This window comes from Equus asinus, chromosome 24 (genome assembly GCF_041296235.1).
Source record: "Equus asinus isolate D_3611 breed Donkey chromosome 24, EquAss-T2T_v2, whole genome shotgun sequence".
NCBI classification, from domain to species: domain Eukaryota; kingdom Metazoa; phylum Chordata; class Mammalia; order Perissodactyla; family Equidae; genus Equus; species Equus asinus.
Window position 1 is genome coordinate 26230126 of NC_091813.1, and position 14596 is coordinate 26244721.

At 36.6% G+C, this 14596-nt stretch overlaps 1 protein-coding gene across 3 annotated transcripts in view; it reads right to left on the reverse strand.

The window, feature by feature from the left end:
- The window catches only part of RARS2 (arginyl-tRNA synthetase 2, mitochondrial), a 68425-nt gene that overhangs the window by 22270 nt on the left and 31559 nt on the right, over nt 1–14596 (reverse strand). For 2 of the 3 annotated variants that reach the window (XM_014848437.3, XM_070496395.1), the window contains exons 6-8: nt 12532–12587; nt 9864–9947; nt 7036–7112 (exon numbers count right to left, since the gene is read on the reverse strand). In XM_014848437.3, the coding sequence (XP_014703923.3) occupies nt 7036–7112; nt 9864–9947; nt 12532–12587 (217 nt within the window). The remainder of the gene's footprint in view (nt 1–7035; nt 7113–9863; nt 9948–12531; nt 12588–14596) is intronic. The other variant, XM_070496396.1, reaches the window with a different exon arrangement.

Here is a 14596-nt window from a genome sequence, read left to right on the forward strand (position 1 = left end):
CTCAGCTTTCGGCATGGCTTCCTCACTAAGCTTAATCATTTCTAGCTTTCAATTTAAAGTGAGACACGTGTGACTCTTCCTTTCACTTGAACACACAGAGGCCACGGTAGGGTCATTGACTGGCCTAATTTCAATATTGTGTCTAGGGAATAGGGAGGCCTGAGGAGAGGAAGAGAGAGAGGGGAACGGCCGGTCGGTGGAGCAGTCACAACACACACAATGTTTATCAACTGAGTTCGCCCTTGTATACGGGTGTGGTTCGTGGTGCGCCAAAAACGACGACAATAGTAACAAAGATCAATGGTCGCACATCACTATAACAAGTATAAAAAGTTTGAAATATTGCGAGAATTACCAAAATGTAACACACAGACACTGAGCAAATGCTGTTGGAAAAATGAAACTGACAGACTTGCTTGACGCAGAGTTGCCAAAAACTTCAATTTGTAAAAAATGCAGCATCTGTGAAGCACAATAAAACGAGGTATGCCTGTACATGTGTGTCCATAAATGGTTTGTGATTCCAAATCTCTCTCTCTCACACACACACACATATACATGGGTGTGGGCACACAATTTATAAGCAAATATATACAAAACGTCCTTATTTTCAGAAAAGGTTTTAGCTAGTTTTTTTTTAAAATCTAGGACTTTAAACTCAAATAGTCAAACATTTAAAAATGTGATATGCATTCAAACCATTGAGAAGAATATTTTTAGGAAAAATTTCACCAGAATCTTTTCCCTTTCTTAAAATTTAAAATAGAAATAATTAAAACACAAAAACTCTTCATACTACTTGAAAAATCTTGGCATTTCAGCAATTTGTACTTATAAACCAAACATTACTGAAAATCAACTGACACTATCAAACAGAACAATAGAAGGGTCTTAATTAGCACTTAACAATCTGCGTGTAAATGTACAAGATAAAACTATAATTGTTAACGTTCATCACTTTTTTAGAAAAGAAATGCTTTTCTCTTCATAAAATAAATTTAACACTATGTACTTCTGAAATTGTAGAGTTTTAATTTACAGTTACCATGATCTTCTTAAAGTATGCATTTTGAAGATGGCTTCCTTTTGAAGCTAGATCTAGACACAAAGGAATAAAAAGGAAATTTTAAATTTGGGTTTGATAATAAGACAGTGTGGCTTAAGCAAAGTGTTTTTGAGGATGGAAATACAATTTTTCTTTTAGTTATTAAAATGCAAAAGTCAGCTGTATTTCCATTAGAAAATAAACTAAGTGTCTGAGATTTCCTTAAAAGAATATTAACCTTTTCTTTTCATGATTTCTAGATGTTGGGATTGCCAAAAAGCATATTACATTTTATTCCTAATTTAAATGATTAAGACAATTAGAGTCAGCTCTTGGAATGATTTTCCCAAATGTAAGAAATAAGTGTGAAAAATAAGAGAAGGAGATATGGCCTCTTACTCCTTCTTAATTCCTTGAACTTGATTCTAGAATACCATTAGCCTCAGAGGCACCATTTACTCCCTTCGTGCAGGGCTCTAACGCCATCCCTAGTTATTTCTGTCTTAGAACTAAGAAACTGCAATGAATTGTTAGCATAACTTGGACATTAAAGATCCTGTTACCTATAAACTTATTTATATTTATTTATCTTAAAACGCGTTTAATTTTTATCTCATTTTTTAAGAAAAGAACATACAACAAATTCATGATTTTGACAAACAAGTTCATTGCTGGTTTAATGCTGTTTCATGTCTTGATCAAAAATTTCTTAGAGAACTGTTGGTTGAGATTCCTAATGTTAAATGAAATATTAAAGAAATTAAAACAAATTAATATAATTATATCGATACATCAGTTAATAAAGTCAAAACTTGTTAGGTAAAAAAATAACTCAATTGAAGTAATTATTTCATTAGTTATCAAATTCTTCCTCCTTAGTACATCATTAGTAGCATATAAACAGCATGGTACCACCCATTCATCTTCTTTTATTATCTGGAATCTCCAGTTTTTATTCTCTGTACAACTATAATAACATCCATAATATCTTACACCTTTATTCAAGGTTAGGTTGCTAATTACTAACTTCTTGTAGATCACCATGCACTAGTGCCTAACATACATTTCTCATGTTGAGAAAAGTGTTTTTTGCACATTTCAGTGGGGTAGGATAACGACTGAGCTATGAACAGGTACTCTGGCCTTGTTGGGTATTTCCATCCTTGTTCTAAGAACACTCAGAGGACAAGGAGACACTGTAGGGCTGTCCCAGGAGAGTAGGGTTAGGGAGAAAGGCAAGCAGCTTTGGGAAGCATGGTCAAGAGCAATGGGGAGGCAGAGAAGTTTCCAGGAGAGAAGAAAGGAGAACTGCCTAGACTAGGAAGGGATGAGGGAACACTTTCAGGAGTAGCAGAAGCTGAGCAGCCCCTGGGCTGGTAGCAGGCCCATAGAGGGAAATAGTTCACTGTGTCCCTACACAGGGAAGCTGCTCTCTAGGCCTGTGGAACCTCCCAGGTGAGCCCGTAACACAAGCAGAGGTGTGTGCCTCTATGACATCATGTAGGCTTGGATACTGGGCATATCAGTCAGGCCCAGTGTGGATTGAAGAAAGAGGAGGCCTCCACGCCCGTCCTGGGATGCATGTGGAGAACTCTGGTTTTGGGAGGTGGGGAATCCCTAAACAACGACTTAAGCTGACTCTCACCAGTCTCAAAAGGGATGGGTGGTTTCTGATTTAATTAGGCTTATAATTTAAGAGCCATTTCTTACATATAAGTGTTATAATGAGTAAAATTTGTATCAACCATTACAATAGCTTTCCCTGAAAAATGTAACGTGACCTAACCAATAAAAAACTCCTGAGTTCACTTCTTCATAAAATAAAAATTTCTAACTGCATAAATAATCTTATATATGTCTAAATCAATTTAGTCTTGAATTGTTCTCTTTACTTAAGTTTGAGACTCTGAAGCCAGGAAAAACATGGTCTCTTGAGGAATAGATACCTCTTCCACATTTTACAAAATGAGAGCAAGTAAATATTATCACTCGTCAAATTGCTGCTTTGATCTTGTCCTATTTTATATTTATTATTATTTTTTTGCTACTGATACAGGGAAGTTCAGAGTCAAATCTAGGTATTACCTAATAACACATTATCTTCTGATTTTCTATGTGGTTTTTTATTAAATGCTTATCAGTGTAATCACCTCAAATCCTTTTAGAAAGAGGCAGTGTAAAAATAATGAAATTCTATGGAAGTCATTTTGAACTTAAGAAAAAATTTATACTATTTGTGTTAGCATGTCATGTTACCTTTATAAATGCCAGTGCTACAGTATAGGGCTCTTGCATACTTTATTGGCAGGACATTAATCTCTTATGAGAGGCTGCTCATATTTCAGAGGAATGTCTATGGTTATCAAACCCATATTAATAAGGAACATGCAATGAGCCAAGTTCTAAAACCTTGTGTAGCAAGGAAAAAAAAAAAAAAAAGCGGGGCTATATTTTAATTTTTTATTTTTCCCTTTTCTCCCCAAAGCCCCCTGGTACATAACTGTATATTTTAGTTGTGGGTCCTTCTAGTTGTGGCATGCAGGACACCACCTCAGCATGGCTTGATGAGTGGTGCCACGTCTGCGCCCAGGATCTGAACCGGCAAAACCCTGGGCCGCTGCAGCGGAGCTCTAGAACTTAACTACTCAGCCACTGGGCCATCCCCTGGGCTATATACTCTTAAAGGTACAGTGTTAGATGTTATCGAGGTCCATTCAAGTACTTTAAATCTAGGAGGAACCCTAAGAAATTACTTTTAAAAATTATTAAACCAGATAAAAGTAAATGATACCCATATATCCATGATTTCAATTTAACATTTGTTAACTTTTACAGTAGAAATTACTTTTAAGTGGAACGGCTTTTTATAAGTATTCCAAAGCTTATTAAAAATATTTTCCTTGAATCAACAGTGTGAATTCTCAACAGCAAATATATTAGTTATTTTACTCATCAGACAATTTAGGAGGGAAGAACTATTACAAAACGACTTCCCCATTTTGGGACAACGAATTAGAACAATTAAAGAAAAGGTTTCAAACGTTGGCCAACGAAAGTCCTAAGTCCATGTGCAACACAGCTAGATGTCATGGGAGAAGAATGACTATAGGTATAGAGAAAACCAGTATTGAAGCAAAGCACAAAAATGGAAATCCTATAGAGAAATGACTGTAATTGTCAAATATTTTCATCACAGAAAAAAATTCCTGAAATCATCATATAATATCATGTCTAACCTGGCTGAGAAACTGAAACTGGAGGATACTGATCATGGTACAATTTAGAGGAAGGTAGGCCACAAAATCTGCTACTGGATGGCCACAGCCAAATTAAAACAAATATGCCAGAAGGTTGAAACCACCAAAACTGAACTACTAATTGTGTCTCTGGTACAGCAATTCGAGGATGAAAGAGGAAAATGCTATATAAGTAATCACAACCAATGGAAATGAATGGCTCAGAAAGTATTTTGTCACGCCAGTGGGGGCAGGGCAGTGCAGTGCACAGTGCACTCAGGAGCCAGATGGACTGTGTTGGAATGCTGGGTCTGACCCTTGGGCTCTTCATCAGTAAAGTAAATTAGATTCTAACAAATCGTAACTAGTGTATGCTACAATAGTTAGCCCTTCCTTGGAGCTATACAATAAGTTTTATATCCCATCATTTAAATGAAAGACAAAGTGGCAAGAGAGCACTACAAGATGGAATTCATTCAAACATTTACTGCCAGGCACAGTGTGTGGGGCTGGGAATAAAAGATCAGGAAGACATGGTCCTTCCCCTCAAAGAGCTCACAACTAATTACGACTTGTCCAGGAAAAAACCAGGGATTCAACCAAAGCCTTGAGAAACAGATGTTCACAAATAAGAAAGGTAAATGCAGATTGTTCTGAAGTTTTGTTTCCCATCAGCCAGTGCCAACATTACTGATTGCTACACCAAACACTTACGAAGCTCAGAATCACTATCCCTGGAAAGATGATGGATCATCTGTATTACCATCAATACCCTATCAGACACGACTGAAGCATGATGCATGCAAAGGCACATTTCGACTTTTAAATAAACTCACTTGCTGGTATGACCTTCACGTTTTCTTTTAGGAATAGAATAAAATCATTTATTAATATTTGCCTAAAGCTCAAAGAAATAAGGAAGAAATCCTCACTCATGCTACAAGTTCTTGTTGTACGTAACCTACAGTGACAACTATAATTTTAAAGTGAAAAGTGGGTTGCAAAAATTAGCACAGATATAAAATAACCTGGAGTTTCCCATTTTAAGCTCTGCATTTTCTCTTTCCTGCAAAGGAAGAGGAGAGCAGGTGAGCGCTCTAACGAATTTCTCCCTTCCATTCCACAGGGCACGCGGTGTGCGTGACTCGCCCTCTTTTGTCTAAAGGCTGCTCCCCTAGGAAGCTATCAGGCAAAAGCACACTTGAAAGCAATGCCACTGTTCCCTGCGTTTTTAGTTAATCATAGAAGTAGCCCCTGCCTTTGTTTCTTCTTACGTATATTCATCAATTAACAACCTCAAACATAGATGTGTGAGCTCCCACTTTTTACAAGTCTCAAGAGGCAGGAAATTGTATTAAACTGCATAGAAAGAAGTATGTTTAGGTTTCTACAGAGTATGAGAACAGATTTTACTAAAATACTTAAAACTTTACGGGCAACAAAGATTACTATTTTCAGGATTAAATAAAAACTTTTGAGGCAGGGTGAGAGAAAGACGAGAGTCGTAACTCTCACATGTCAAATTGTACTCTAAATTCTTAACCACGTCCTCTCGGTGACACGAGGTCTCCAAGCAGCTATCTGTATTTTCTGCACTGAGGGCTGGCTCTCTGGGCCTGAATCTGAGGAAAGTTCACTAATCTTGTGGTAAAAGATACTCGCCATTTTTCAAAGTTTTAACAAATAATACAGTAAAAATACCAGGCACTAAGATGGATGCTTTATTTATAGACAACCACAAAGAATTATTAATTTTTAAGTTCTTGCTTATCGACAAAACTCTTAATGGGAAAGAGAGAAGAAAAAATTCTTTGGCTAATATTATAAATCAATATGTGGGCATTTAAAGCGCAGTGCAGGCATGGATTCAGGAGGAAATTCAAACCTTTAAAAGTTTTTAAGAATCAGAATTTTTTTTTGTTAAATTTAACTACAAAGTCAGCTGCAGGAGAAAAATCTTTTAACAAACAGGAAAATGATGACGCGCTCTCTGTGGCTTTGCCTAGTGAAGTGAAGCATTATTTTGGTAAATACTGTTCTTCACACACAGGCATATCTTTAGTCTGACCCCCTGGTATGTCACCAACATGGCTGACGTCCTATCTATGTTTCTCCTTGTGAAGCCCAGAAACAGCAGAGATAACAACTGGGACAATGAAAAGGAAACACATCCCTGGAAACTAATTGGACAGGAAGAGCTTTATTAATGAACTCCAGGAAGGATTGAGGACAGAGAAGCAAAGCATCCAAGAGACTAAATGGAGTAGAACTGAAAGGAGTTCACAGTGGGCAAAAGTCAGGAAAAGGAGCTAAAAGATAAAAATGGAAAAAGCACACACAAATTCAGAAAGAAATACACGACTTCCTCCACAATAGAACAAGAGCAAAAAAGTATATATTCATGTTTTTCAAGTCTAAGTGAATTATAATTATTACCATGAAGAAACCTGTGGTATCTATCAACTGACAAAAAATTGAGAAATTTCTCTGTGTGTTGAATCTGTTATCCTACGTGTTTATTCTCTATCTGGAGAAATACTGTCCCAAATCAACTAAAATAGTAATAAAAGAAACACTTGGATTTGAAAATGAAAAGAACTCCTAGTAAAATAAAAGAAACATTTTCAATTGTTTTGGTTCGTTTTAAAGAACACTTTTTTAAAGCCTCTGGGATTAAAAAATGTGTTGCCAAGCTGCATAATACTCAGAAGAAAAAGTTGAAGAATTTGCTAATATTGTTTCTTGCCAACTTACTTCAAAGAGATGCTGTAAAGGATTGGACTGGAGTTTTTCTTCATAGCCAAACAGTTGGAAGCCAGTTCCCAGAAGACCTACCACAATAATCCATAAATGAAAAAATTATAAAATGGAACAGCAGAGAACAATCATGGCAGGGAATAGGTATAGTTCTATAAAAAGATCAATCTCTCATAGTTACATACCCTGAGAATACTGCAAAACACACACTATCACCTTCTGCTATACCACAGACTGACACAAGTCAAATTCAATATATTGAATCTTGAACAGATCACTGAAATTAACCTCACAGAAACCAACAGACTATGAGCTCACCAAAGGAAGAGTCTAGGACTAATTTATCTTTTTACTAACAGATAGCTTTATCCTTAGCAGACATTAGTAAAACAAGCATTTATTGAGAGGCTACTCTGTGGAAGGACATCATGATGCTAGACACTGGACACTTGCAATTTGTGAAAACAAATGGATGAAAAGTGATTTCACAACTTTTTAAACTTGTAGATATTAAAAGAAAGCAAAGGTAGGAATTGGCTTGGTGTTATAACATTAGTTCTTAAACAAACAGCTGAAGGAAAACAATAAAAGATAAAACTTGCAACATCCGTGATTACTTCTCCCATTCAAGGGGACCAAGCAACAAAATTCTTTTATCTGGCCATATATGTCTTTTATTTGCCAATGACATTTTGTTAGTCTTCAACGATAGGTTCAGAGTTCAGGGATAGTACTAATTTGAAGCTTTTTTTAAAAAAAAAGTAGCAAATGAGGTTTGTAAACTAGCAATGAAAATTCCTAGTATGGACTGTGAATATTTACACTCAAGATATTTTGCTAAAAGGTGATCACAATTTCAATTTGAAAAGATATATGCAGTCTGGGGCCAAGAGCAATAATAGGTAGTTTAATTATTTTAAAAACCAACCTATTTCTACAACTGTATCAATTACCAAGCCTCAGATCTAAAGGAGCCATTGCTACTGGGCCTTGGTGATACTCACTTTTCTACATGGGCTCAGCAGAAAGTAGGATGCTACTGAACACAGGGACATACGCTACTTTGGAGCTTAGACAGAAACTAGAAGGATGACTGAAATATGTACCAGCTCTATTCACTTTCAAGCAAAAGCAAATGTGATTATGATTCAGGGTCTTGGGAGCAGGGTGTGGAAAGATGCCCAGAGTGTTTTAAAAACAGAAATGGGAAAAGTAAAAGCCAATTCCATTTAACATTCAACCTAATGTATTTTCAAAAACTAATTCTGTGCTTAGGAACTGTCTGCCAACTTACAATAGGGTATAGCTGAAACAGCCCAAATTAAAACTCTTCCACAATGATGGTGATGACAGAAATGGTGACAGATCATTAACCATAGTGGTCCTTTGGAGAAAAACTGCTATAACAAAATCTTGCAACTAAAATTTAATGAATACCATAATCACACATTTGCTAATACCTGTGAAATGCTGAATCTGTCAAACTAATATAAAGTGGATGCCATCTATTAAATCTGACTGTTGAGCCTAGAGCCTAAACCTCTGAGTACCAACTGTTGTGAACTGCAGGTGGATTTTTTAAATGCAGGGCATGTTTTCTGATTCTTTCACAGTGAATAGTAAGAGCACTGTTAACAGGGTCTAAAAAAGATTTTTATTAACTGAGACGATAACATTCATAAGAGAATGTCATGATAAATCTGTCTTTTGGAAAGTTTGATTTCATTTCACTAGATATAGAAGATAACAGTATCAGTGAACTTTAGAACTGGCAGTGCACACTGCACTTTACAGAAGCTTTAAAATATTACCTAGCCCTTCTTTCAGAATAGCATTGTAAAATACTTTCCAAGACAGATTTATTCATCATTCTGAGTGCCTCTTATGTGCCAAGCACTATGGATACAAAAATAATTACGAGACAGTCCACGGCTTCCTGGAACATACCATCTAGCAAGGGAGAGAAGCACAAAAATCAGAATACAGTAAGTGAGAAGCCTACCTGACAAGAGCTGGGGCCTAGGCACTTGGTGAGGTGAGAAGGGGCAAGGGCATATTGGGTGTCACAGAAGGCTTTACAGAGGTGTCACAAGGGCTTGATCTCAAAATCCACATGGGAGTTGCCAGAGGCTTTAAAAGTTTGTATTTCACATGCTACTGGTCCTTCACTATCTTAGCAACTTCACTTTTCTCACCCTTCCACACCCTGATCACTGGTGTGTATGAGCGAAGGATGGTTCTGAATAAACTCACAACACGAGAGAGAATCTGCGGCACTCAACTATTTGGGTCTCACTCCTCTCTTCCACTCTTTTCTTTTTGACCTCCCGCCACTGTACAATTTAAGGGGAAGTCAAAGTATCCCAGTTTATCTTTCCTCTGGGTGACTGGCCAGGGTACGACCACAGATGCCATTTCATGTAGGACGGCCCAGAGAGGCTGGACCTCACTAGTCTTAAAAATGGCAGGGCTGTGGTTGAGGTGTATATAGCTACTTACTTTTTCCCTGTATACTCACTTCATTTAACTAACAAATGTAAGCTACTTTTCTTTAATAAAACCACAAAAGTCTGCATTTATCAGGTCTTGCTTTGAATGTGTTAAGTTTCCTTCCCCAAAACTTATTTGTGTGGTGAGACTTATTCTAATAAATAAAATACAAGATTCATATGCAAAAGAGCTATTAGGGAAAAAAAAACAAGTAGGAGGCAGTACTTCATCCAGTGGGATTCTGCCTATATTCTGTCCAGATGACCAAGTGACATGATATTAAAAGAAATTAAACTTAACAATGAAATAAAAAATAAAATCTCAAACTTACTTACCAAACTGCATGCCCCAATCTCCAAGGTAATTTATTCTTGTTACTTGATGTCCTAAAGCTTCTTTGAGATTTGCTATAAAATTTCCTAGTAATCAATAAAATATACAGTTTCTCATTCTTATTATCCATGTTGGCATAAGAACCATGTGCTTCTCTAAATCAAAGCATAACACAGAAAATTCTTTTGGCAAAATTTACCAACTCAGTTTTTTTTTTTTACTAAAACGTTCATTATTGTGTTTTCATCTATGTTATGGAAAGGGAGTAAGGAATTATTTTGGGGGCAGTTATTCCAAAGAATCTCACAATTTTCTCAAGAACAGAATTTTCATCAACATTAATGGGAGTTAGGAACACATGTTAGAGTAATTGCTATTCTGAGTCAATTCCAAGGACAGAAAATAACAGAATCTCAGTAACTAATGAGAAATATATAATTTGGTTGTGCCCTGAAGAACCTGAGCCATACTGTTCCCCCGCCAACCCCAAATAGCTCACTCTACCTTCTTTCAATCAGTTAAGTCCATCCTCTCATGCCTACTCCCTAAGAGCACATAGTAGTCCGAGGCCTCCACCTTCCTGTACTGCTGATGCTGGCTGGAAAATCAGCATCTATTCCACTCTCCTTCTAGTGCATCCTCACATACTGCAGAGGCTGGAAACCTAAAAACTACATTTCCCAGAATCTGTTGCATTTCGGTTTGGGTAATTAGGTAGACTTTTCGTGAGATTTAGAAGGTGAGAATGAGGCGGACGGGGAGCTACTTCTAGTTTTTCTGACAAGCACAGCTGTAGAGGCTTTGTATTTTAGTGGCATCAGTACTAGATGTGCTGTCATGCAACCTCCAAAGGTAGTGAAAGACAGGGTATGGGACTGCCTCTTTGCTAGTATGAATTCTAGAAGGCATGGCAGGAGCAGCGGCAATTTCCTGACCGTGGCAGTGGCAGTGTGGCTCTAGAGCACTGGAAGCTATTGCAGAAACGGCAGAAGGGCTCTTTATGACCAAGTTCTGTGATATAGTTTGGGGAGTCATTTATGTCAGCTTAACCCAAAACTTCTTCAGCACTCCCAACAACTGAGTAAACTATCCAATATCCCATAATAAATCCGTCCCTGCTTTTACTTGAGTAGATCTAGTTTTCTGCAAATAATCCCTCACCAATATGCCTAGCTGACTTAAATTACTGCAGCTACTTCTTTTCCAGCTTCCCTACTTCTAATCTGTACTTCCCAACCTTTTGCAGCTGGTACTCAGACTTCATTCTTGTTTTTCTTAGCACCTTATTATCTTACAAATCCAATTAAATGTCTGAACCTAGGCTTTTGGAATTAGACTGCCTAATTTCAAGTCCTGGCTATGATACTTACTAGCTATGTGATTTTGAAAAAGTTACTTTTGGTATCTGAGTTTCCTCATCCATAAACCAGAGTTAACAGTACTTAGCAAACAGGGCTATTGTGAAACTAATTGAGATAATACATGAAACAACTTAACATGGTAAGTAAGTTCTCAATAAATACTCTCTCTTCCTGGTTCAAATGCTTCCTTTAACACTGTCAAACAACTTTATCATGCTCTACCCATCATTTGCTCACTCCTATACTTTTGACTTACTCATGCAGCTTTTCTCATACACTATATTTCTTATGCTCTTTTTCATCAAGTCCTGTCATTTCCTCTCTTAAAGTGCTATTTGAGAACTCTATAAAAATAAGATCTGACTGCAGTTCAATAACAATCTATGCCACAAGTACCGATTCCTCCAATTCTTACAAGTATTCAAGAATGGGTTAGATGACTTTCTCTTAAGCATGCAAAAGGCAAGATTTCTACACTGAAGACAGATACATGAGATAAAACTCCAAAGTCCACTCCAACTCTAACATTATACAATTCTAACTGCAGTTTTTAAGTTGGGCTGCTGCATACTGTCATGTTTTAAATAAATGAAAATCGTAAGTATTATACATTGAAGCATTACAGCTATGAAGTACGAGAGTAGTCTTTCTTTAGTAGAATAGTCTTGTTTCAATTTCCAGTCTGGAACACTCCAGTTAGTACTCACATGACTGAGATTGAGTTTCCTTTGTAAAGTAAAATATATGAACAAAAATATCATCCCCACATAATTATTTTCATTTTTTTTTCAAAGATTTTATTTTTTCCTTTTTCTCCCCAAAGCCCCCTGGTACATAGCTGTGTATTCTTCGTTGTGGGTTCCTCTAGTTGTGGCATGTGGGACGCTGCCTCAGCGTGGTCTGACGAGCAGTGCCATGTCCGCGCCCAGGATTCGAACCGACGAAACACTGGGCCGCCTGCAGCGGAGCACGCGAACTTAACCACTCGGCCACGGGGCCAGCCCCAATTATTTTCATTTTTGCATCTTTCAGTTCCTCTCCATATTTTTAAAAAGATAAAATCATAACATACATACCAGTTAAGACCAGTTTCTGAGTTAATCTCTTGGTTTAGAAACAAATTTCTTTGTTCCATTTCTAAATCAATTTTTCCCGTTTCATGGAATAGTTAATCAGCATCAAGCTCATATATATTTCAAATATTTTGCTTTTTGTCCTTTTGTTATTTAAGCATTAAACCATTAGTTTGTATTATCAGGTACTGCCTCAAAGGCATGTTTAGTATTTTCATGAAACTAACACCACTTACCTATGATGGTAGAACGCAAATGTCCAACGTGAAATTTTTTGGCAACATTAGGTGAACTGCAAATAATTGCAAAAGTTATTTTTCTGTTCTCAGAACAAGAGTTCTAAAACGAACTAGGTCATGCCTCCATAGTTTAACACAAATGGGGACTAAGGCCTTTGGTAATTTAGGGCAAAGATAAGTTAAGTAGCAGAAATTCAGAGCAAAAATAAATTAGAACTCAGAAAGAATCATCCTTTGTGAAATTGATCCTGTGACTCACGAGGTAGTACCATACACAAAAGTGGCACATAACTTAGGAAGCAAATACATTTAAGGATTGATAAAAAGATGAAGAAATTCAGAGGTATTGTTTTGACACAAACAATGTAGATTACTGAGAATTAAGCTTAGCACACCAGTTCTCAAACCTTTTATCCTCTTAAAAATTATTGAAGACCCCAAAGAAATTTTGTTTATATGAGTAATATCTATCAATATTTACTATATCAGAAATTAAGATTGAAAATTTTAAAGTATTTATGTATAAAACTTCCCAGAACAACCAGAAATCTGATTCACCACTCCAAATTCTCAAGCAACACATTTATCACTCCCATGTGTGCTTGACAAGTTGTAATCGATAATTTAACAATAGCATATGCTTGTAGAGCACTCGCTATCTGACAAGCACAGCTTCACACAATTTACATGCATTAACTCACTGAGTGCTCAGAGGAGCTGTGAGGTAAGGTACTCTCATCTCTTATTTTACAGATGAGGGAAGTGACACAAGGAGAAGAGATAAGGAAGCAAATGTAGCAATACCTTGAGGACTCTTGAACCTGGGTGATGAGCATATAGGACTTAATCATACTGTTCTCTCTGTTTTGTGTATGTTTGAAAATTTCATAAGTTTTTCAACATTTAAAAAAGATATATTAACTTGAACACAGCAGGTTAAAAAGGTGGTATAAATAGAGCTTAAGTTTGGTCTGTGTGTCTCCAAAGCCTTGTTATATATCCTTTTTAAGGGAATTACAATTTAAAATCTTGATCCTACAGATACCTGTGCACAATTGAGAAATTATGAAACTATAAGGATGTTGATTTAACCATCATTTAGAAAGAAAATGAATGTTCTTCCATAGGATTAAAAAATAAGGAATCTTGCACTCCTACCCAACAGGGACTGGATTTACCCTTCTGCTTTAAACAACCAGAAAATCAGAAAAATATATGAAACACTAGTTTCATGAAACCAGACAACAGGACAGTGAAGGACTGTGATCCTTGAGAGAATCAGAGCAAACTAGGTGGCACCCAGGACCGCCTAACTCACACACCTGTGGGACTTTTAGTGAAAGGAGAAAAGTCTATAGCATGAAATGTGTATATCAGTAAAGAAGAAAGCTTTCAAATCAAGAATCTAAGGTTCTCCTTTAAGAAACTAGACAGGGAGGAGCAAACTAAATCCAAAGTAAGCAGAATAAAAGGGAATAATAAAGATAAAAGCAAAAATCAACAAAATAGAAAAAAATGACAGAGAAACTGTTCCATATCCTAATTGTAGTGGTGGTTATGTGACTTACAAACTTTTGCCAAAACTCGCCAAATTATATGTTGAAATCTGGTGAACTGTATCGTATGTAATTATACCTCAATGAAGCTGATTAAAAAAAAATCTCCAGACATCAGAATACTATGAAACAATTAAAATAATAAGACAGCTCTGGATGTACTGATATTAAAGGAAAAGATATATTGTTTAGTGAAAAAAAGCAAGGAGTAGAACAAGGTACAGCCTGTGTGATCTGTTTATAAATGCACAGAATAGCTCTAGGTGTGTAAACAAGCAGCTGGCATTGGTGAATGCCCATTTGGAGAGAACTGGGAAACTGGCATGGCAAGGAAACTTCCTTTTCACTGAATATCCTTTTGCCATCTCTGAATTTCTAAAAACCACGTATCTATATTATCTGTTTTTTAAAAAAAGCTTTCACATAGCTTTTGCCTTTTTTCTCTAGGATTAGAACTGAATCTATCTAGGTCTTCACAAAATGTCCCTTGAAATCATCAATTTGCC